Source organism: Dysidea avara, chromosome 3, assembly GCF_963678975.1.
Source record: "Dysidea avara chromosome 3, odDysAvar1.4, whole genome shotgun sequence".
In the NCBI taxonomy this organism is placed as follows: Eukaryota; Metazoa; Porifera; class Demospongiae; order Dictyoceratida; family Dysideidae; genus Dysidea; species Dysidea avara.
The window spans coordinates 34,475,528-34,500,897 of record NC_089274.1 but is presented as its reverse complement, the minus strand read 5'-3'; the positions used below and the strand labels follow the sequence as shown (position 1 = coordinate 34,500,897).

General features: G+C 39.3%; 1 protein-coding gene across 2 annotated transcripts in view; it reads left to right on the top strand.

Annotated features, from left to right (window-relative positions):
* The first annotated feature begins 23,060 nt into the window (after window positions 1-23,060).
* Window positions 23,061-25,370, top strand: part of LOC136250811 (BAI1-associated protein 3-like) — an 87,000-nt gene continuing 84,690 nt past the window's right edge. For both annotated transcript variants that reach the window (XR_010698732.1, XM_066043116.1), the window contains exon 1: window positions 23,061-23,275. Coding sequence is in view for 1 of the 2 variants with exons in the window: in XM_066043116.1 (XP_065899188.1) it covers window positions 23,121-23,275 (155 nt within the window). In the remaining variant the exon portion in view is untranslated. The remainder of the gene's footprint in view (window positions 23,276-25,370) is intronic.

Genomic DNA, 25,370 nt, shown 5'->3' with positions numbered 1-25,370 from the left:
ATCCCTGTGTCCCTCTGCATATACAAGATACATGCCAATCAACATCAACTTCCTCTAAATGTTCTAACATTGGCAGTAGCAGTAATATGTGATCATGTGGAGATAGTTTTGTACCCTGATAGATATGTGTTTAGTTTGGCTGTGTGTATCAGTTTACCTACAGCCCATATCATAATTGTTTACATTGAAAAACCAAATTAATTAAATAAGATGCTATGACTCCAATGGCCATTTACAGTAGACCAAGAAGCCACAATAGTGTGACCACAATATCCATATATAAGTGGTTGGTGTGACAATGTATCAAATCAGCTTCGTCTGCCAAGAGTGTACACAGTTCAAATTCAGGAACACTGTAATGGTTTAGTTACAAAAGCATTTATTGTAGCTATGTAGTATTATCAAATGTCAAGTATATTACATTGTGTCATACCTATCTACTTTTCTTATACTCCATTGGTCAGGCTTGGGGTAAATACGTTGGTACTTGTACTTAAGTGCACCTTTTAGAGTACTTGTATACTTTCTTTTTGTGCAAATGATATGTACTTATACTTAAGTCCTAAGCAATGTACTTGAAGTACTTAAAAGTACATAAGGTACAATAAAGTCCTTTCATATGTGCATAGAGCTGCACTGACATTGGAATTAATGTTCAAAGAGCAATAAGGACTCACCTGAGCCCCTCTACTTCTGAGATACTTACTATCTACAGTTGATTTCAGGTTGGTTGACCAAGAAAATCAAATTGTATAAAAACACTCCATAGCTACTTGAAAGTATAACCAATAGCACCGCTAATATAACTGTAGTCTGACAAGTTCATTTTCACGATATGTGTATTAAACAATCAATGTGAAATTATCACAATTTCAATTTTTCACACCACTGCATAGCAAAAAATTAATGTGTTTACTCTTTGAACATGCTGCTTATCATGCCAGGTTTGCACAGTTGATGTTTGTAGAAACTACACGTACATGCACAATTGAACACGAGAGAGTAGTAATTTCTCTTTTGAATGTGTACTTGTACTTAAATACTTGCATTGTATTTAAGTACATACCCTTGAAAGTCATATGTACTTGTACTTATACTTAACTAAATCTCAAAAGTACTTGTACTTTACTTAAACACTTTTCAATGTACTTCACCCCATGCCTGCCATTAGTAAAAATTGTTGCTATGTATGTAGTCTTTGTTGTGCATGCTCAACTGGACTTTCAACCTCAACACGATCATGTTTGCTTCTGTTGTTCATGTGCTTGAGACATGTTTAATTATCACAGTAGTATACTATCATTATTATAACTATTTGATAGATCACAACTATGATTATATCGTTCAGGTCTACCTCCAGGTCTCACTTTATGTCCCACTAGGCACATATAGGGAGGCTGCAGTACACCTGAGAAGTATGAAGGGAGTCAAAACTTCTACCTAAAGCTATGTTGAATGCTGAAAAGTCCCAGTGATGGTGACTAGACCACAGACAGCTTGCAGGTTAGGCAAATGCCTGAGGAGACACACAGTCCCAACCATGTGAATACAGTTAGTCAACACTCCATATAGTGAGTGAAAACTTCAAATATTATTCTTTTATGCTGTACAACTGCAAAAGTCTACAATAGATACATGTCCTATAATTCAAAATACAAGTAACTATTATTACAGTCATGAGATGATAGTCCATTACTCTAACATTCTCACACAAGGCAGAAGTAAGGGGTGTATTCATTCTGAGCAATTGTTTGACCATTCTGTGGCTCAAACAGGATCAGCTCTCCAAATGAATCAATTGTAAAGTTGTAAGCATAATGTCCTCGTGCATTTCTACCCCACATGATCCCACAAAGGCTTCCCTTGTAATCTGGTTTGGATTGATTGTAGGAATACTTGGCTACTTCTCCCTTCATGATAACTGCAAAATCATCACAGTCAAACTTGTGCTCCAGCCAGTTGTAGTTGCCCAACCCAGATCTGTCCTAGATGCCCCTCAACAGGTTATAATCCAATGTGCCAAAATTGGGATCAGATTTGTAGTAGTTTATTGCAATACCTGGGTAAACTCCTTGAATTATGTTCTCCAGTGAAATAATCCACTGACGGGCACTGCAACCTTCCAGTGAGATCCAACACTTGCACTATCATCAGTCAGATAGACACTGTCTCCCCCATCACCATAGTTGGGATTACCATGAAGATAACGTCTGCTACTGCTAGTGCCCTGACACTGTAGTGTGTAGCTACCATCTGCTTGTCATTGAGGACAAAATGAGAGCCAGCTCCAGAAGTAGCTGGGTCAAGGTAGACAGAATCACCACGGTTAGGGAAATGCTGGATACGTATCTGTATTGTTTGTTAGTACTGGAGGTGGTGTTCTGGCAGATGAACCGGTAGAGGCCACCTCCCAATATCTCAACTTCAAAGTGGCCACCAGGATGTGCTGAAAAGTCCATTGACTCAATAAGGTACACCGATTTGCTCCTTGTATCATAATCAGGCCAAGTATCTATGTAGCATTATGAATCACTCTCATCCATGGATTTGAAGACAATGGTCTTCCCTCAGTGACTCAAAGAGATCTCCTGCCATGAGTGCTGCTTAACCAGAATATTTGTCCAAAGAGTGTTTCTCTTGTGAGCTTGTAGATGAGAACAGCTCATAACAAGTGGCCTTTTAAGATATGTTACTAAGTAATAGTGTGATGTCACTAATGCTAATGGGCGATAATGGCATTTTACATCGCAGCTAAAATGTATGACATTTTGTTACACATACATCAAAGGGGATACATGTGTCAGTGAATAATGCAGTCAATGTCTGCCATTTGAGAATTAATTTTTGTACGAGGAAAGGTCTGTTATCTGTACATTACAAAGGTGACACATATAATATATAATACTGTAAATCTGCCTAGCTTATATGCTATGTCTTGATACTGCACTGTAGCTATATTGTACAATATTGGAATGGTTGAAGCACAAAATATTTACATAGAGTATAAAGACTTACAATATCTGTGATCTCATGTATCTGTCAATTCTATAGCTGCTCCTTATCGGTTAAGCATGTGGGCTTGGTCTGGCTATTGTATATGTGAGGCAGTGGCTATAAAAACCATTTTTTATAACTAGCCCTACCAATTATAAGCCCCTACCTAACCTGAGACTGTGGGGGAGAGGGTCACACACACACTGTGTAAGCACTTTTTGTGCTGCATATTGCCATGATTGTCCAAACAGTTAAAGTAAATTAAGAGAGGGCTTGTGTGACAAAGTACCATGCAGTAAAAAGGAAAACTGGAGAGAGAGAGAGAGAGAGAGAGAGAGAGAGAGAGAGAGAGAGAGAGAGAGAGAGAGAGGAGAGAGAGAGAGAGAGAGAGAGAGAGAGAGAGAGAGAGAGAGAGAGAGAGAGAGAGAGAGAGAGAGAGAGAGAGAGAGAGAGAGAGAGAGAGAGAGAGAGAGAGAGAGAGAGAGAGAGAGAGAGAGAGAGAGAGAGAGAGAGAAAGAGAGAGAGAGAGAGAGAGAGAGAGAGAGAGAGAGAGAGAGAGAGAGAGAGAGAGAGAGAACACATCTGCCACTCTGATAATGCTCTTTCCCAACATGTATCATAGCCAACCTCTAATCATTTCCCACTTTGCACATATTCAAGGAAAAGAACTTCACCTCTTTTAAATCTACAACCACTGTCATCATGGATCCGAGACCTTGTATTAGTTTTCTTTTTTTTCCAGCTACAGTCTCATTATGGAAGAATCTACCTAACATAGCCAAACGCTAAACTCTAATTCACATCAACCATAAATAATTAAGTAATTTTTATTTTTGATTTGTCTGCATGTTTATCTTCTTTTTTGAAGTTTACAGTATTAGCAGTGGTAAAGGAACAGAGCATAGGAGACAATGCCAGTCTGCATGCATGCTGTGTATCTGTAGGATTTAGAGTGAAGCAATGATCACATTTTGTATATGATTTGTAAATGATGCACTTTAAAATTAATGGTCTTTAATTGATATACAATAGGTCAGGGGCGGATCCAGGATTTTTAGAAGGGGGGGGGATCCAGAGTCACTGCATGCGAAGCACAATTTTGCGAAGTGCAAAGCACGAGCATTGTAGGGGGGCCTGGGGGCATGCCCTCCCAGGAAAATTTTGAAAATTCAACCCTCTGAGATTGAATTTGATGCAATCTGATGCAAATTTATGGCTTGGTATGAGTACACATTAAAGATCCATATATTATACCAAGAGTTAATAATATTAACTCTTGATCTATTATTAACTCTTGGTTTAACCATAAGGGTAAGGTAATTACAAAAGGCAAATGCCCATAGGAGTAACACCTACAAAAACACAAGATACAAAAACAGAGAACAACAAACATTACAAGCACATTAGTACAATACAGCTAAATACTGTAGCAAGAGAAAAAAAGACTAAAGTGTTATAAAAACTTATGCAACTCTCGTCTAACATGAGACCGATGAGGAAGAGAGAGAATATCATGTGGGACAGAATTCCATAAAAGATACTATTAACAAAAAAAGAAAACCTATAAGAGTTTATTAATGACTGCTTCAGTACACTGTAACGAAAGGGTCAGGGAGTGAGATCTTGTACAAGAATTGGTAAACCACAGTTAAGCTATTAATCTCCATTAAAATTTAAAATGAGAGCTCTTTCCTGAGGTAGGCACTTTGTGGTGAAGTTTTAAAATGATTTCTGGCCTTGTGGCCATTAGCAAGTGCTGTATTGCTTCACCATCTAAGTATAAACATAGTTTTCACGTGTAGTAGCGTTGATAGTGGTGTTTCCCTTAATCTAATTGCACTTGTTAATTTCATGCCCCACCCCCACCTCCGGGGGGGGGGATACAGGGGATTGGACAAATCGTGGTGTCAAGTTCCCCACTACTGGGGCAAAATCGGCTGTCAAATCCCCCACTATGTCCCTACCCCCATAATAGGGGATTTGACAACACCTCAACTAAGGATGACTAAGCGCACATTTCATGCATGCGACTAGTAAGGCCCCTACTGATTTGGTGATTATTAGTTTCTCATCCAGTCTTTCTATTTATTATGATGCGGGCGGGAGGGCATTATTAGGCCATTATATTATTAATACACTGATGTACAGACCTTGCCCAAATTCTCTTTCTTTCCTCCCACAAATTAACATTGGTTTTTAGTTGCAATCGTTCTCTATCGAGCTAGCAGGATTTCAGTTGACTTGAAAAACAGTCGAAAATAGAATCCACTGCAGTAATTTGCCAAGGAAACAACACAACAGTGCTCCTGGCGCACTGTAGTGTTAATTAAAAACGTTATCGATGACGGTTTGGTATCACGTGTTCTTCTGAGCATGCACAGAGTAAATAATGGCTTACCATGCGGTAGCCTAAGAAGGATGCGGGCGGTGGATGAGAAACTAATAATCATCAAATAGGGGCCTAATAAACCTGCCCTGTAGCTAGTAAAATTATAGCAAGTGCGATTTTATTGTTTAGAAATGCAACTACCGAAAATCGGTCAGTGAATTGGACAACCGTTAATTGCCCCAGGGGTGCGGGACAAGAAGCAATGTCAAATCCCCACCTGGGGTGTGGGGACGCCCCGGGTGTGGGGACGCCCCGGGGGTGGGGGGTGGGGCATGAAATTGACAAGTGCATAACTATCAAGGCTTAAAGTTTAATTGTTGTATAATTGATGTTTTCTTTGTACTATATTGTTCTGGTAGGGTTCCTTACTGTTCTAGCTTTTGCAGGCTTGCCAACCTCAGCCACGGATTTACCGTGAGACTCACGATTTCACTACCAAGCTCAAGGTCTCACAAGCTAGCAGTAGCTCTAAACTCACGGATTTTTAGTTAAGCCTACCAATTCTCACGGATCATCACCGTAAAACTCACGATTTCTTTCACTTTCAAGCTCAAGCCAGAGTCAAAACTCTCAGAATGTCCTTTCCTAGCTTTTTCCAGTTCTCAGGGGATTTCCCGGGGTACCAACAGAAACAAACCGATGTCATTCTCCTTGACTTTGCTAAAGCGTTTGATAGTGTCCCACATCAAAGACTATTAGTTAAATTAAGACACTATGGTATCAACGATCACATCTGTCAGTGGGTCAATACTTGGCTGACCAGAAGGTCACAGCAAGTAGCTTTGGACAGTACTTTTTCTGACTCGATAGCTGTTCACTCAGGAGTCCCTCAAGGGACGGTCCTCGGCTCTCTGATGTTTCTTCTATACATTAATGATATAACGGAACATGTAAATTCGCCACTACGGTTATTTGCTGATGACTGTTTACTTTACAGAATTATCACCACCAAGGAGGATGCCATTCAACTTCAGCATAATCTTGATCAACTACACAAATGGGCAACTAAGTGGCAATTAAGATTCAATGTAACCAAATGTACTATTATGCGGTTTACCAGATCATTATCACCAATCATTTTCAACTACAAGCTAAACAATCACAACTTGGGTACATCAAACCAACACTCCTACCTTGGTGTTATATTGGATAACAAACTATCATGGTCTCCACATATTAGTAATATAGCCGCTAAGGCCAATAGAACATTAAACTTCTTGAAACACAATCTGAGTTGCTGCTCATCTAACATCAAAGCAACAGCCTACCTTACGATAGTACAACCGTCAATGGAATACACTGCAGTCATCTGGGACCCATACCACCATAACAATATTCAACAGCTAGAGAAAGTACAGCGTAGGGCAGCTAGATGGGTCCTAAATGATTTCAATCGATTCAGCTCAGTCACAGCTATGTTACAGCATCTTTCTTGGCCAAGCCTTCAGCTGAGACGTAAAATATCCAGATTACAAACACTTCAAAATTATACATCAAGATTATTCACTGTCAATTCCTCCTCATTTTATTTCAATGACAAGATCCACCAGACTATATCACCCACACCGTTTTATTCTACCAAACTCATCCACCTATTCACACCAACAGAGCTTTTTCTCCTAAGGATTGGAACAACTTACCATCTTCCATCATTGAGAGCAACAATATTGACTCTTTTTCGGCAGAACTGCAAACATTGTATGGAACTCAGTAACTGTAATCTTTGTAACTACGTAGCTAAATTCATTTTGTGATTGCTTTTTTTCCTGAACGTATCAGCTGTGCTGTCTGCTCAGTAACAATAATAATAATAATAATAATAGTACGTACAGTATAGTGGGAATTTTTCGAGGGATGAAACTTTCGCGAAACTGTGCAAAATATCACGTTCACGAAAGTCTAGAAAGTGGGTAATAGCTATGTGTATAAACTGAAACATTTCACGATTATATTTTCACGAAGCTATCATCACTCGCGAAATTCGCGAAAGTTTCGTCCCTCGAAAATTTCCGGCTATACGGTAATTGTGGTACAAATAATAGAGGCAAGATCACGTGATTATAAAGGCGGGCATTGTAGCAAGGATTCGTCTTCGGCCTTCTATTTAATACCAATGCATTGGAGAGTATTTGGAGCAAGATCTGGAGTTGATTTTAAGCGGTCAGAACTCGGATCAGAATACCAACCCTGAAGCGCTTGGTTTGCACGTAGTCTCGCGTGGCCAGACCGCTTTTTCTCCCACGGCACTTATCGATTGGAGATTATAAGCGTCTTTTTCGAGCAGGCGCTTATAATTTCCTATCGATAAGCGCCGTGGGAGAAAAAGCGGTCTGGCCACGCGAGACTAACACAAGAGTACCTGCTTTCCCGGCTGGGTTTGTAGCCTATACAAATGGTATGTACTATGTGTCTGGCAGCGGCGGAGGAAGTAGTTGATATGAGGGGGGGCTCCGCTGGGCTGACCCACACTTATTTCTATAGTTTGGTAAGGTGAGACCAAAAAAAAAAAAAAAGGTCACAACCAACTGACAAGAGTTTTCCACCTCACCAGCTACCATTTCTAGCTGATAAACTACATAAAAATCCTTACATAGCTCGCTACACACTGACTACTTTATTAGAGTGACTGCTCTATTAGAGTATCTCGATCTTTATCACGGTCTTCAAGAAAGATAATTTCGGTGTGATATCATTCTGAGTGGGCTAAGCCCCCCTCAGCAGACCGAAGGGGGGCTTTAGCCCCCTAGCCCCCCCCCCCTTTCCGCCGCCTATGGTGTCTGGAGTATTTTATTTGCTTTCAGCCTCTAGGATGAAATTGACACATCTCCGCTAAGTCATCACGTGATATTATTAGCACCTAGTGGCTTATATCAGAGGAGGTTGGTCACGCGTCATAATCTATGACGTGAAATTATGTAACCAAGCATTGTTCAGGCTTGTTTAACAGGTAGGAAAGCAGCGCATTGTACTGAGAAGGCTTGTAATATCACAGGGACACTCTGGTATGGATATACCATAGATAGGTTTTTATTGGGGCGGGCCTGAGCGAGCCCCAGTATAGTCGAGAAATGGTACGTACGTCGCGTTCACGAAACTTTACCGAACGAAAACGGACTGCCCCACACTGTTAGTGAAAATTTTTTTTTGAAACCCGGGCTTGATGGACTGTCCTTGCCTACCACCCCAGCACAAAAAAAAGGCACGTGCTGGACAACTGTAAAAGACAATAGAAAAACAGAGTAACGCAGCCAGCATGTTACTCTGACAAGCGGGACTCCACTTGCACTAAGGCCACTACAATGAGATTACTTGTTTCTCATCAACCGCCCGCACCAAAATTTTCTTTTGCCCATGCGCACTCATTATTGCACGAGATGGCAGCATGGCTTTTTTGAGTGTTGTGGTAGTGGGTTTATTACGTAGAAAAGCACTATTTCCATGAAAAACTGCAATCCCATTGAGATACAGACACCATTTATGAGTGTTTTTTACTTCTGTGTTGATTAGAGAGCTTTCTGGAGCATCAACAACCACCAAGGCATCAACAGTGAGTGCTACAGTGTACATTAGACCATACACTAGCATTGGTATCGTGACCTGCATGCCCTATGTGCAGGGCCATCATATCTAAGAGACATAGTAGCTTTAGTCTTGCTACTTCTGCCACAAGCTTACACAGCCCCTCCCCCTAATAAGACTGACCAGCCTACATGTGCTAAGACTGCTGCTGCATGGTACATGACTCCAAGACTGGTGGAACTTTCGCAAAGGACTTGAATGCTATGTTACTGAAGTTGAAGTTTATGTGCACTTGGAATTTTACCCTCAGTGTGCACCAGTGCTTGGTGTGCATCCTGCCAATAGCCTAAAAATAAAGGATTATTATACTGGTTTTGTACAAATATGCTATGGCTTGTGTAATAATGAGATAATGAGATAACCCGCCCGCCCGCATGTGTCACTCTATGAGAAGTTGATGAGAAACAAGTTATCTCATTGTAGTGGCCTAAATCCATTGGTGGTGGAGCCCTAGTGTAAGCACCAATGGATGAACGTGCACCTCGAATGCACTGAATAGCCGAACAGAGCAGAGAAAAACCAAGACAACACCGAAGCCAACCCAGGACTATTATCATTATTATATTGTGTTAAGTACAGAACTCAGATTGAGTATTATATGTACAAATTTACAATGTCGTTCTTAAATTGATTAAAAGATTCAGCTTTAACCACCGATGATGGTAAACTGTTCCACATAGTAATAGTTGATGGAAAAAATGAGAATTTGTAGGAGTCAACTCTGGTTGCTGGCTGAGAAAGCTTGTAAGAGTGACCACGGAGGGTACTGTGTAAGTTTGAATATGTTAGGGGTAAACTATGCTGCACATACACAAGACCATTAATTATTTTATACGTCATCAATTTTTTGCTGGTTTTTTCTTACATAGAGAGTGGGCCAGTCTAGTTGGTGTAACATATTTGTAATGCTCTCATATCTACCATAGCGATTCATAGTAAATCTAGCTACTCTTCTTTGAATAGCTTCAATATGTTGTATATCCCTGTGACAGTGAGGTGCCCAGATGGTACATGCATATTCTAGAATGGGTCTTACAAGGCTTTTGTAAAGAGAACTTTTCACCCTAGTTGGGCAGTTGTTAAAATTTCGTCGCAGGAATCCAAGTACAGAGTTTGCTTTGTTCGATATGATCTGTCCACTTTAACTTATTATTCAGGGTAACCCCTAAATATTTGGCTTGCTGTACTTCATGTATCTCTATGCTTTGAATGAGATATTGGAAATGAATGACATCCTTTTTGTTTGTGATTCTTAAAAATTCACATTTAGGAGGGTTAAAACACATATTCCACTTATATGCCCAGTTTTCTAAAGTAGCTAAGTCTTTTTGGAGCAGTAAACAATCCTCTTTCCTGTCGATGGATCGGTAGATTAAAACATCGTCTGCATACAGTCTTATGGATGAAGAGATGTTCTTTGTGATGTCATTGATAAAGCATAAAATAAAAGTGGGGCCAGGACGGTTCCTTGAGGTGCTCCAGAAGAAACACTAGATATGGAACTTTTTTTTGCCATTTACTACCACTTGTTGAGATCGTCCAGATAGAAAATTCTCAATCCACATCAAGAGAGGGCCATTAATCCCATGATGGCTTAACTTATGACAGAGCCGCACATGAGGGACCTTGTCAAAAGCTTTGGCAAAGTCCAGCATGATCACATCGGTTTGTTTACCAGCATTCATATGTTCTGCGAATTCATTAACTGTTGCTATGAGTTAAGTTTCACATGATTTATTTTGCTGAAATCCATGTTGTTCTTCACACAAAACATCATACTTCTTCAAGTGTTAGAATATATGTGAGTATATAATGTGTTCAAGTATCTTACTACATACACAGGTAAGGGATACCGGTCTATAGTTTGCAGGGTTGCTCCTTTCACCTTTTTTAAAGACTGGAACAACATTAGCTGTTTTCCACTCTGTTGGGACCTTGCAATGATGGAAAGAGGCTTGAAAAAATTGTGTTAAAGCTGGAGATATTTCTGTGGATAACCTCTTTAGTAGTACTGTTGGGATTTCATCTGGACCCTTTGCTTTGTGCTCTTTAAGATTAGACAGCAAATTAATTACACCTTCTTTTTGTGTGGTTACTGAAGAAATATTAGGATATATGTTATAATTTAGGGTTGGAATAGTAGATGTGTCTTCAGATGTAAATACTGATGTAAAATAGTTGTTAAGTATTTCGGCTTTATCCCTTGGGTTATTGAAAGTTTCGTCATTCTGTTTGAGAGGAGCAACTCCACAGTGGTCGGTTCTTTTGGATTTAACGTATGTCCACATTCATTTAGAAACATTATTGCTATCATCAACTAAACCCATGACATAGTTATTGTATGCTCTACGAAATTCACGTTGGCATTCTCTTTTGAGATTGTAGTGTTGGGCCCAGTCATCCCTGTGGTGGCTGAGTTGAGCTCTATTATACATACGTTGTTTCCTCTTAGACAATCTTTTAATTAAAGGAGTGATCCAGGGGTGGGAACCTTTACCGTTAACTGCTTTAGAGGGGATGGTTCTTAAAATAGAGAGACAGAAATTTTTAAAATTTATTCCACATTTTATCCACTGCAAAACCACTGGGGTGTGAATAGAAAACTCTGAAGTAAAAGTGATACAAAAGTGTTCAGTGCTGCTTTTGATTTTCCCCCAGTCTGCTTTGTTCCATTTATTGGGGCGAGCCTGAGCGAGCCCCAGTATAGTCGAGGAATGGTACGTACGTCGCGTTCACGAAAATTTACCGAACGAAAACGGATTGCCCCACACCGTTAGTGAATGGTACGTACGTCGCGTTCACGAAAATATACTGAAAGAAAACGGATTGCTCCACGCTGCTTCACGAAAATTTCATGAGCGGTGTACTTTTACTCCACATGGCTTAGCACGTGGTTTGATGGCTGAACGAGAAGAAAGGTTGGTTAGAAGGAGAGAGCGCGACAGACTACGAACAGCACAAGATTGCACATTTTTGGATGGTTGAATCATCAAAGTGAACATTATGCAATACTGAGATCCTCTCCACTATGACGAGCCCTACAACAGCTACAATGAAGAGGAAGATGGATATGATTTGTGCACAGAAGAAGAAGAAAGCAGTGCAGAAGAAACCAGTGCAGATGAACAAATTGATGTTGGCAAATTTGACGGCCATCCGCAATTCCAACACAATAGTCCAACAATTACGTACGCAGCCATCACTTGGAAAATATCATCTGTACGTTTACTTCTTGTAGTTGTAATTATGCCTTTATAGTCTACAATAATAATAGTCATGGCTACCGTTGTGTAATAATTTCAATTTAAGTTGTCACACTGAATCACAGTCCTAAACAATTACATCAGTTACCATTACATCTGTATAAATTAACATATTATATACATAAATATTTCAACATCTGGAATACTACACAGACTCCATTCTGAAATACCTCTTGGTACCGTGAAATACGGCAAAAGTAGCAAACTGTTCTGCTTGACAGCTTCTAATAAAAAATAATCTCTATGTTAATTCACATTCATAAAACATTAACTTAATATTATTCAGGCTCACCCCAACATGCAGTAGCATATGTCTAGAGTCAACTATCAATTATCGGGCACTATGGTTTTCGAACAGCTGCCACTCACTTCATGGAAATCCAACAGCTTAGGTTATTACACCACAAAGTAGCCTACACTAAGCAGCAATTATCCTCCACTCCAATAATCAGGTATGTAAGATTAATAGCGAGAGAGCTGCAAGTAATAGTATGCAAGGTCCGATAAATTCCAGGTTCGAACAAAACCATCCAAAAAAAAAAAAACCATCCATTTACGAACATTGCGTTTAACTACCAGAAAATAATGCCCAATTTTTTTCTAATTTATGTATAACATACCTGTGTTCATTAGCTACCAATGACCAGAAAATGGTTTCGATATCTTTAGTATAGAGGGAGTACGAGCCTTACAATATTTGACGGTATCTTCAAACGCCATTAATTTTTTATTTAGCCATGCCCACCAGTAGATTTTATGCTTCTCCAAGAAATGCACCAGTGCTAAAGTACAGAAACCGGTAAATAAACACCTTGTATGTATAAAACTGTACTGTGAAGTTGATGTCAAGGGTATTTTGGTTGCATTTTCAGCTCCTACATGAAGGAGATGCAAAAAAGTGAAAAAATGAAGTAAGGAGAAGCAACCTTCTGACCATCCCTATATGTTAGTCTAGGTGGCCCACCACAAATACAACCATAAAATTTAAAGGGCGTTGCTTTATCTACCACATATGGGTGCATAAAGTAGCGAAATTTCAACAAAGTGTGCATCTTTTTGCGCCCATATAAGGTAGAAAAAGGAAAGCTCATTCTTTATGATGATATTTGTAGTGGGCCACGCAGACTAACATATTGGGATGGTCAGGAGGTTGATTCTCCTTACTTCATTTTTTTCACTTTTTTGCATCTCCTTCATGTAGGAGCTGAAAATGCAGTGCAACAACCAAAATATTCTTGATATCAAACAAATCTCCAGGTCCTGACAAGTTACACCCTTATGCCCTAAAAGCCACAGCAGCAGAGATATCACCTATGCTTACCCACATCTTCCAACAGTCTCTCAGCTACAGTAGATTACCAACTCAATGGAAGCATGCATATGTCACACCAGTTTATAAAAAGGAGACAAATCAGATCCCAAAAACTACCATCCAATATCACTAACTTCAGTAATCTGCAAAACCATAGAGCACATCATTGTCAGCCAATTAATGAAACATCTAGAGTCAACCAACATCTTAACAGAAAATCAATTCGGCTTCAGAGAACATCACTCCTGTGAATCACAACTGCTTGTGACTGTCAATGACATAGCCAAAGCAATAAACAATAAACTACAGGTAGATTTGGCAGTACTAGACTTCTCCAAGGCTTTTGACAAGGTTGCACATGCTCGACTTCTAAACAAACTGGAGTATTATGGAGCGAGAGGAAGTTTTCTGGAATGGTTTGAATCATTTCTACACAACAGAACACAGCAAGTAGTAATAGAAGGCCATTATTCCATATCTTGTGACATAACATCTGGTGTCCCCCAAGGCTCAGTTCTTGGACCTGCGTGCCCTTTTCCTAATATATATCAACGATATAACTACAAACACACATAGTGAGTTGCGACTGTTTGCAGATGACATTTTAATTTATAGGCCTATACACTCACCAAGTGATCAGAAGATTCTGCAGGATGACTTAACTACTCTTATAAAATGGGAAAATGAATGGCAGATGGACTTTAATGTATCTAAATGCAACATCTTACAAGTTACCACACACCATACCACCAAAACATTTACATATCAAATTAATGGAGTGCCCTTGAAATCAGTAGAAAAGATTAAATATCTTGGAGTTTACTTGAACAATAAACTTTCATGGCACGATCACATTGACTACATATGCAACAAAGCAAATCGATTACTTGGTTTCCTAAAGCGAAATTTACATTCCTGTCATAAACACTTCAAAGAATATGCCTACAAACAATTTCTGCTACCATCTATCGAATATTGTTGTGCCATCTGGGACCCACACCACCAAAATGACATCTCTAAACTTGAAATGATTCAACATCGAGCTGCTCGTTTCGTCTTAAATAAGCCTTGGAACAGACACCACCATGACAGTATCACAGACATGTTAAATGAACTAAATTGGCCATCTTTACAAGAACGCAAAAAGCAAGCACGCCTCATCCTATTGTACAAGATAGTTAATCATTTATTACTGGTCCCAAATCGCTGTCTGCCATCATTAAATCAAACTGCTACCAGAGCCCATCATATATGATCAGAAATTTAATCATATACAATCTTCAGTAAACACGTATCTCTATTCATTCCTACCCAGAACTATTCCCCATTGGAACGATCTATGTATCCCAAACATTGATCTTGAAACATTTAAACAATCAACTACTCCTACTTTATAACTGTAACTTAGCACTTATTGTATTTTTTGTAACTTAGCACTCACTGTAATTTAGTACTCATTGAAATTCTAGCACTTATTGTAACTTACCACTTACTGGTATTTAGCACTAATTGTAACCTAACACCTATTGCAACTTAGCACTTATTGTAACTTAGTACTAATCATTATTGTAACTTAAACTATAGGCACTTATGTTATTGTAACTTAAACTAGGCACTTATGTGTACGTACCGTGTACATTATTAGTACTCATTGAAATTCTAGCACTTATTGTAACTTACCACTTACTGGTATTTAGCACTAATTGTAACCTAACACCTATTGCAACTTAGCACTTATTGTAACTTAGTACTAATCATTATTGTAACTTAAACTATAGGCACTTATGTTATTGTAACTTAAACTAGGCACTTATGTGTACGTACCGTGTACATTAGCGTAAAAACCCTGTCGGGTGTTTGTTAATCAATAAATAAATAAATAAAATAAATAAATAATAAATCAACTTCATAGTACAGTTCTATACATGCAAGGTGTTTATTTACCGGTTTCTGTACTTTAGCACTGGTGCAATTCTTGCAGAAGCATAAAATCTACTGGTGGGCATGACTAAATAAAAAATGAATGGCGTTCGAAGATACCACCAAATATCGTAAGGCTCGTACTCCCTCTATGCTACATATATCGAAATCATTTTCTGGTCATTGGTAGCTAATGAACACAGGTATGTTATACATAAATTTGAAAAAAAAATGGGCGTTGTTTTCTGGTAGTAGCTAAAACGCAATGTTCGTAAATGGATGGTTTTGTTCGAACCTGGAATTTATCGGACCTTGCATACTATTAGCTGCAGCTCTCACGCTATTAATCTTACATACCTGATTATTGGAGTGGAGGATAATTGCTGCTTAGTGTAGGCTACTTTGTGGTATAATAACGTAAGCTGTTGGATTTCTATGAAGTTATTATTATTATCAATTTTTCCAAAGATGGGTAACACAAAAGGCAATACTGCCTGTACAAGGTGATCCCCAACACAGAACATACATTCACATGTACAATTACACACAAACAAATACAAAAGGAACATGAACTACTTAATAATTACAAAATCAATAAACCTAATTTAGGGTCCACAACGCGAAAAATCGATATCCTCCAATTAACTACCTAACTATTGTCATGTGTTAGGCTAAGTGTAACTTGAATAACACCAGCGTGGCAGCCAAGTTTGTCACTTTCTTCTGGTAGAAAACGATACAAATGTCTTAAAATCACGTGATTTTTCGTTCCAGCAGTTCGTAGGGTTCTTCGTATGCCACGATATTCACTCTCAACATTGTTCAAGTAGTCTATCATCAACTCAAAGTATTGGTGGTTTGATTTTATTGGTCAGTTTCCGGTGGCAGCACGATCTGTGCAGCTTTTTGGCGACAGACAAAATGTTTCTTGCTCTGGAGCACAGGACAAACAGAGCAGCAACTGCGCCGTGGGTCAGCAATGACCAGTACTAAGTAAAGTACCTGCATGCGGAGTATGGTTATAATTGAAGCTTGTTAGCCATCTGGCTGAGCCATCTATATGCTGAAATTCGGCCAAAATGACGCGATTTTTGCAAACAAATACCAGAATGGTTGATACATCAGTGAGACAGTCTCCAACAGCAAGGATACGAAGCTTATAAACACCTAACGATACGGCTATCTCGCCCAGTAAACGCAAAGAGCAATCCAATGCATGAAATAGGCACTCACGTGATTGATATTCAAATCTCGGAAAATACAATCATAATCTATTCCAATGACATTAAAATCACTTGGAATCAAGTGACAATCAGTTTATGTGCATTAGGTTCAACATCTCGATTAGCCCAGCAGTCTGAGACTCTCCCTATGATGCCGTCACAGCATAAAACTCACCCGCACTGGCCCAGACCACGCCTGAGTGAACAATTAACACAAATATTTACAAAAGGAGCACACTGCATGGTTCCTATTCAGAAATGAAAGCGATTTCAAGGGTATTTTCGCGATTTAAATTTCGATCACGTGAGTGCCTATTTTATGCATCGGATTGCTCTATGCGTTTACTGGGCGAAATAGCCATATTGTTAGGTGTTTATAAGCTTCGTATCCTTGCTGTTAGAGACTGTCTCACTGATGTATCAACCATTCTGGTATTTGTTTGCAAAAATTGCGTCATTTTGGCCGAATTTCAGCATATAGATGGCTCAGCCAGATGGCTAACAAGCTTCAATTATAACCATACTCCGCATGCAGGTACTTTACCTAGTACTGGTCATTGCTGACCCACGGCGCAGTTGCTGCTCTGCTTGTCCTGTGCTCCAGAGCAAGAAACATTTTGTCTGTCGCCAAAAAGCTGCACAGATGGTGCTGCCACCGGAAACTGACCAATATAATCAAACCACCAATACTTTGAGTTGATGATAGACTACTTGAACAATGTTGAGAGTGAATATCGTGGCATACGAAGAACCCTACGAACTGCTGGAACGAAAACTCACGTGATTTTAAGCCATTTGTATCGTTTTCTACCAGAAGAAAGTGACAAACTTGGCTGCCATGCTGGTGTTATTCAAGTTACACTTAGCCTAACACATGACAATAGTTAGATAGTTGATTGGAGGATATCGATTTTTCGCGTTGCGGACCCTACCTAATTACAAAAAAAAGATAATGTTTTAACCTAGTCTTAAAACTGCCAGCAGTCCTTTGAGATAAAATTTCAAAAGGAATTGAGTTCCAAAGAAAAGGTGTAGTCACAAAAAATGAGTGCCGAAATGCGTTGATAGTTGACGACGCAAGATTTAATGTCAAAGTATGTGACCTCGTAGCCAATGTGTTAAAATGAAAATACCTTGAGAAATTGATGGCAGTTCTTTTATGATAAATGGAGTAGAGGGTCCAGATAGATATATAGCTTCGACGTGTTTTAAGTGAAGGCCATCCCAGTTCACTGATGCAAACCGACGACGACTTAGACCATTTTTGAGCAGCTGCATCCCAAAAGCTTTTAATCCAGCGTGAAGCTCTATTTTGCACCGATTCCAACAAACTAATATCCTGTGCTGTGTACGGCGCCCACACTACGCAAGCATATTCAAGGTAGGGTCTAACCAGTGCTTTGTAACGAGCTTTGTAAGCACTAACTTTAGCTGCTTGGGTACAACCAAACATAGCACGGCGTATACGGTTCAGGCACTTAGTAGCTTTACTGACTACATATCGACAATGATCATTCCACCTAAGTTTTGAGCTGATTACAATGCCAAGATATTTAACTTTCTGTGACCATGGAATTGGATGAGATCCAATAAAGTACTCAAAGTTGATTGGATGGCGTTTATTAGTGATGTTAACTGCTTCACACTTCTTTGGATTTAATTTAGGATGCCACTTCAAAGACCAATTATAGACACTTGACAAATCCTCCTGTAACTTTAAACAATCATCATAACACGACACCCGAGAATAGAGTGAAATATCATCAGCAAAAGATTTAATTGACGAATGCTTGACAATGTGTCTAATGTCATCAATATATAAGATGAAGAACAGAGGACCCAAAATGGAGCCCTGAGGAACTCAGAACGCCACAGGGAGCCAATCTGAAAACTGACCATTTACAACAACCCTCTGAGAATGTGTGGTAAGAAAACAGTTAACCCAACCAAGCAATTCACCAGATATACCCAGGGCCTGCAGTTTTAACAAAAGCCGATGGTGAGGCACACTATCAAATGCCTTTGCAAAATCCAAGAATAAGCAGTGGCAACAATCATGGCATTCTAAGGCTCCAGCCCAATCATGTACAGCCTCAAGTAAGAGATGAGTGGTTGAATGATGGTTACGGAAGCCAAATTGTTGAGCACTAATCAAGTTATTAGATTCTAAAACTGCAGTTAGTTCAGAATGGATTATACGTTCCATAGTCTTGATAACAATAGATGTTAAACTGATAGGTCGATAGTTGCTAGGAACATGTTTATCATCACGCTTAAAGACAGGCACAATATTGGCACATACCCAATCTCTAGGCAAGGTACCTGTACTCATTGATTTCTGAAACAAAAATGAAAGAGGTGAAGATATTTCCTCAGCACAACACTTAAGCAAATAGGCTGGAATAAGATCAGGGCCACAAGCCTTTGACACATCTAAAGTTAGCAGAGTGTCATACACAATAGATGGTGAAAAATCTACAGATGATATAATAGGACACTGATGATCCAGAGACTCTTTCAAACAACCTAGACTGGACATATCTTCTTTTGTAAAAACTGAGTAAAAGTAATGATTAAATATATTGGCCTTGTCTATATCATCCTTCACAGGTTCACCATCGTGTACCAATATAGGAATGGGATTACGTTTACCCTTTGAAGAGTTAACCCAGCTCCAGAACTTCTTTGGATTTCCAGCATACTGTTGGCAAATTTGTTCAGTATGTCGTTTAGTTTCCAATCTGGTCAGACGACGAACTGTATTACTCAAGGATCTATACTTCTGCAGAAGTGTAGGGGAAGATGTAGTGAGAGATTTAATACATCGGTATAGTCGCCGTTTTTGACGAATTAAGTGTATTGTCTGGTAGGAAAACCAATGTTTCAATTTATTCCTCCTCCATTGAATACGGGGAACAGATACACTAACAGCAGATAAAAACAGATCCTTAAACAATTGCCAGGATTCTTCAATATCACAAGAACCCTCAATAATATTCCAAGGAACATGAGAAAGCGTCTCACGTAAAAGTGACAGATCAGCTTTTTTGTAATTGTACAACAGCCTTTTACGATTAGAGTGATGTGGCACAACAACAGCAAATGAGAACTGGACAGCATCATGATCAGTTAAAGGTAGATTATCAACAACTTGAACATCATGGAATAAATCAGGTTGATTAGTAAAGACAAGATCTAGTAGGTTATGATGACGAGTTGGACCTTTCACCATTTGATAAAGGAAATTGTCTCGAACTAGATCACACATTAAGTTAGCAGCAGGTGAAGATACTGTAGGAAATGTGAGTGACCAGTCAATAGATGGCAAATTGAAATCACCACAGAGGATGATAGGGTACTGAGCAATCGACAGTAAGCAATTGTTCAGAGCCACAAGGTTATCAGCACGTTGGGTTGGTGGGCGATAAAACACTCCAAACATGACAGGTCCATCGTTAGTACAAATCTCTAGCCAAAGAAGCTCATCACACAGAGTACCCAAGTCATAACGAGGCGTAACTTGTAAATTGTCACGAACAAGCACGAGAACCCCGCCTCCATGCCCGGAACGATCACAACGAAACATTAAATATGAAGTGGGACAAATTTCAGCATCAGAAATAGATGGATCTAAAAATGTTTCAGTAATAGCAAGAATATCTACTTTGTGACAACAAATATATGCTAGGAGGTCAAAGCGCTTAGGTAGTATACTTCTGACGTTCAAACAAATACAAGATAGATGACTCCCTTTCAGTACAATGTTCACTGGAATAACTTTCATTATTTATACATACTGAGCAGTACCAGCATGGCAGCTGTTCGAAAACCATAGTGCCCGTTAATTGATAGTTGACTCTAGTATACAGTCCTTAGGGGTGTTGGTTGAGAGTACAGAGTATTCATCACCCCACTTAGCCGTACGTACGTACGTCGCGTTCACGAAAATTTACTGAAAGAAAACGGGTTGCTCCATGCTGCTTGGTTTCACGTGGTTACACATGATATGGCAGAAAGTGAAGCAGGAAGAGAGGAAAGGCTAGCTAGAAGAAGAGCGCGCGACAGGTTACGAAGAGCCCAGGAAACGCCAGAAGAAAGAGACGGAAGGTAGTTATACTTGCAATAGACTATCTATGGTTTAATACGATAACTTTAATCACACTGCCGGGTATAGGCTGGCACTCATATCAATCTTTCAGTTGACCACCATATCTTGAACATAATATTTCCTGACAAAATTGTGAAATACAGTTGATAGATGTTATTTTTGACCATGGAGAGTAGCCATTCCAATGAAGGAAAGTGCATGTTCTTGTGAAAAATTGACGTCGATATCTCTGATGATGTCATACTAGGCTGGTGGACTCTGTCCATGTCTATGTACACGTGTATAATCTGTCCTGTAGCTCAGGCTCGCCCCTACGATGCTATGAGCATCTGTCTAGTATACTATCTATGGATATACAATCCGTACGTCCTTTAGAATACTAAGAGGTGTGAAGGTTCAACCCTTCCTTTGAGATCACGAGATGAATGATGACACGTGACCAACCTACTCTGGGCTTATATCAGAATGTTCCATAGTCCAGTCACGTGTTACAACTTCACAGCACTGAATAAAAGAGTAACTTTCACTTTCAACACAGTGACTTCCGAGTAAGTACATTTAGCTAGCTGGTGAAATAAGACTCGTGCACACATTTACTGCAGGTCTAGATATTCCATGCATAGATTAGTGATGCAAAACATGTTTTAAATGCTATATTGATGCCCATATGAAGATGGGCATGTGTATATGTGTTGCATGGTAAAGGTGGCCTATCTGCCCATTACATGGGCATGGGGGCTGCTGCAACTTGCTGTGTCTGCCTATAATAATGTGCAGATACAGTAGTCTATCAGTGGCGTAGCTACCATTGAGGCAGCTGCCTCGGTAAAAAAAATGCTCAACTGAACAGGCTGAATTTTCTACTCAAACATTACTAGACAGCATTATTGTACACACACAATAGTATCTATGGCTGTAGTACTAAGCAAGGCCAGAACTCTTGGTGACACAGTCCGGAATTGGATGGATCACTTTTCAGCTACTTGAGTTTGTAAAAAGATCGAGATACTCTAATAGAGTAGTCATCGTAATATACTCTAATAGAAAATTCAGTGCAGATTATAGCCACTGTATACTCATTGCACTGCTTGGTCTAAATCATTTACATTTATGTTAATCAATTGATCATGGATATCATGTATTAGCAGTTACAATAAAAATTAGCCTCCACATACCATTTCAAAGCATATATTTTCAAAAATTTCCTTAAGAGAGCATGCCCCTAGACTCATTAGCTTGACATGATTAGCACATGCAGTTGAACATCACATTAAAGAGATAATCTCTGACTTAAAACATCACAGCAGATCAATGCTGAAAAAGTAGTGTGCATGACTATGACTACCATTGCAGCCCACGATGGCCTGATCACTCAAAATATCTCTGGAGTAGTCTAATTCAGTTTTTGTGTTGAGTGCAATTACACTATAGTCTAAAAATTAAAGTACTCATGGCATGCATATACTGTAGCATTAACTAAGCTGGAACATTACTTATGACATGTAGAAAATGCTCAGTCTTCTGAAATAATTTCTTCCATCCAAACAGAGAGTCAACCTGCAAATGCTGTACCACCCAATCTTGAAAGTGTGTGTGAATCAGTTGAGTCAGAAGCTGACCCTCTCAATTATTTCAATAAATAGACTTTGCCTCGGTAAAAAAAAATTTTCCTGGCTACGCCACTGGTCTATTCTGGATGTCAAGACCAAGTCTCAAGGTTTTTCTGTTTCCTAGGTTAGCAGGCCTACCTTTGTCTTCTGTGCTTTCTAGATTACGTGCACAAAAATGATGTCATATGTGAGCAATTTGGTACATGAGATATCTACAAGCTATACAACCACAAAGATAACAGTGGGCAAAGAGGCAAACTACCCAGTCCTGGGATGATGGTATTATTGCCATTACAGAAGCAGCATTGCCACGTTGAACATCAATGGCAACCTTCTGAATCAAAAATTGTGAGCAGTTATTTCTACTGCTGCATATTTTTGTCATGTTTCATGGTATGAACTACCAACATAGACTGAGCAGTGTCAAAAGTTTATAAAGCTCCAAGTGTCATAGCAGCCTTCAACACAATCCAGTATGCTTGCCCTTGAGCACCATGCGCAGAAAGACAAGGCTAAAATACATTGTAGCCATTGGAAAACATGGTTTCGCGGCACCCCACAGAAGCCATAAACTTACTTGCATACCTTGGTTGCTTTGATGGTTGGCCTTGTTCCGTTTATTTTCGCTATATTTTCGTGCATTGACTACTTATTCGCGCAGCTTTGATCGTGCATGGAAAACAGAGGTGCTAATTGTTCACAGTATTTGAGTTGGGCGGACAATGGATTTTCTTTTCACTTCAAAAAAGAAGGCAGCAGAATTAGTTGAGAAAGGCCTTGCAGAATTTTCTGACACTATTTTCGCTGCTAGAAGAGCCGTAAGGAAAGCAGAACGGGCCGACTTGAACGCACCAAAAGACCAAGAAGAATCTGACGAGTGAGTGGACTATGATCATGTGGAGTAAATATGAAGGTGTGAATAAAACTACAGTTGCAAACAAGAGTGTTTGTGGCTGATAGCTACCAACAACTACTGAAAAGTTATTTACTGCAGGTGCCTAGCTATCAACGAAATGTGCACGTGATAGATAGGCGGGCCATAGCAGAGCAAATAACTCTAAGGTTTTGTGTTTAGTGTAAGTCGCTAATTATTGGCATGTATCAACTTGTAAATTATATACAGACAACAGAATATATGAAGTTATATATACATAAAATAATTTTGTATTGGAAACCAGTGCATCTCTCAAACAGCTAGCTGGCCTCATCTTTGTAAAACTTCTGTGAAACAGAGTTATCTAAGGACTGTATATATCCCATAAAAATTTCACAATGAGCCAACAAGGCACCAGAGAGGTAATTACTCACAAATTTGCAAATTCTGCTGATAATTGGTCAATCACTGTAGGTACAGAATGCAGATAATACATACTTCATGCCACATGATATGCTTTGCAATTTCACTTATAACACAATGATTACTCACATGAGATAATTAAAATTTGGCATGCTAAGAGACTTGTAGGTAATGGGCCAGGCGTCAGGGTCACCAATTGTAGGTAAGAGGTGTCGTGGCCTTGAAGGATCGGCTGAAGGTGAAGGTAGCGTGTTCTTAGGATGACTTGGACAACCACTGATGACAATGTGAACATGTAAAACATTTATACAAAAGCGAAGACAATGAACAGATGTTGTTTACCTATGGCATGAAAAGATGTGTGTAACTGATAGTTTTTTTTGTCACTTGTAGCATGGCTTCTTCACATAGCTGGTGATGGCTTCTCTGTAACTAAAGCCAGCTCATATGTCATTCGTATGTCATTCATATGTCATTCCAGTGAAGAATTACAATTGCTAGATAAAATGGTGCCGATTGGCGACTTACACTAACATTACAGGTCATATACATTTGCAAGACTTTTCTGTACAGAATTGGATTATTTCTGCCTGGGAGGAAAGCACTCATTGCTACAGTCTTGATGCAACTGCTCTGAAGAACATCAATGATGATATTCATCTAATTCATGTTATCTATTAGGTAGCATAGACCGTTGCAAGTTGTGCATGTTTTGCGTGTAATGTTTGCTATAGGATAGTGATGCATGGTATACATGTGACTAGTACCCCTGTGCTGCAAAGTGTAAATTGGTTGGTTGGCAGGTGCAAATTATTGCTCTGCTGGATTAGAGTCATTTAGTCATCTGCTATAAATCTGACACAAGTATACTAGTTAAAAGGCTATGGATATTATCACAGCTTTAGGTGATCTACAGTGTCATGAAAAGACACTGCTACCTGGGTACATGTCCAGCCATCTGAAGAGTAAGTCCGCAATCCTTGCTAGCTGTAGATTCACATGATGTAATGTTTTGTGTTGCAACAACCCACCTAACCAAAGGAACCAGTACAGATTATAATATGCCTTGGTGATGTGCAAATTGCAAGACTAAGCACTATACTTTGCTTTGACACTGCTTTGCTTTGACTTTGCTTTGACACTACTTTGCTTTGGCACTGCTTTGCTTTGGCACTGCTTTGCTTTGACACTGCAGTGTAAGACTATACTTTGATCCAATCAACATGTGGGGTGTATCCAATCAACTTGTGGAGTGTATCCAATCAACTTCTGGGGCGTATCCAATCAACATGCAGAGTGTTACATTGTGTGGATATATTAATAGAAGCCATAATATTCTATTTATCTTGTGGAGAATATTTGCCAGTTACTTTATCTCTCTCATATACCTTTTCATCCTGCCATTATGTATTCCATGCCATTAATTATTCAGAGTAAAGGGGAGTATCAAATATCCATATACCCTGTACAAACACACTGCCACCATTAATGCCTTTGCTGGTATTGATAGGTGTTAAACACAACTACGCTGGGTAGGTGAAAACAGTGGACCCAGATCCCAGCAAGGACCCAACTTTTCTCTGGATTTTTATCTACTTCTTAACCATAACTTCAGTATACATATTTTTTAGCCAACTGTACATGTCACAATCACTTGCAATTGCATAACTAAAGC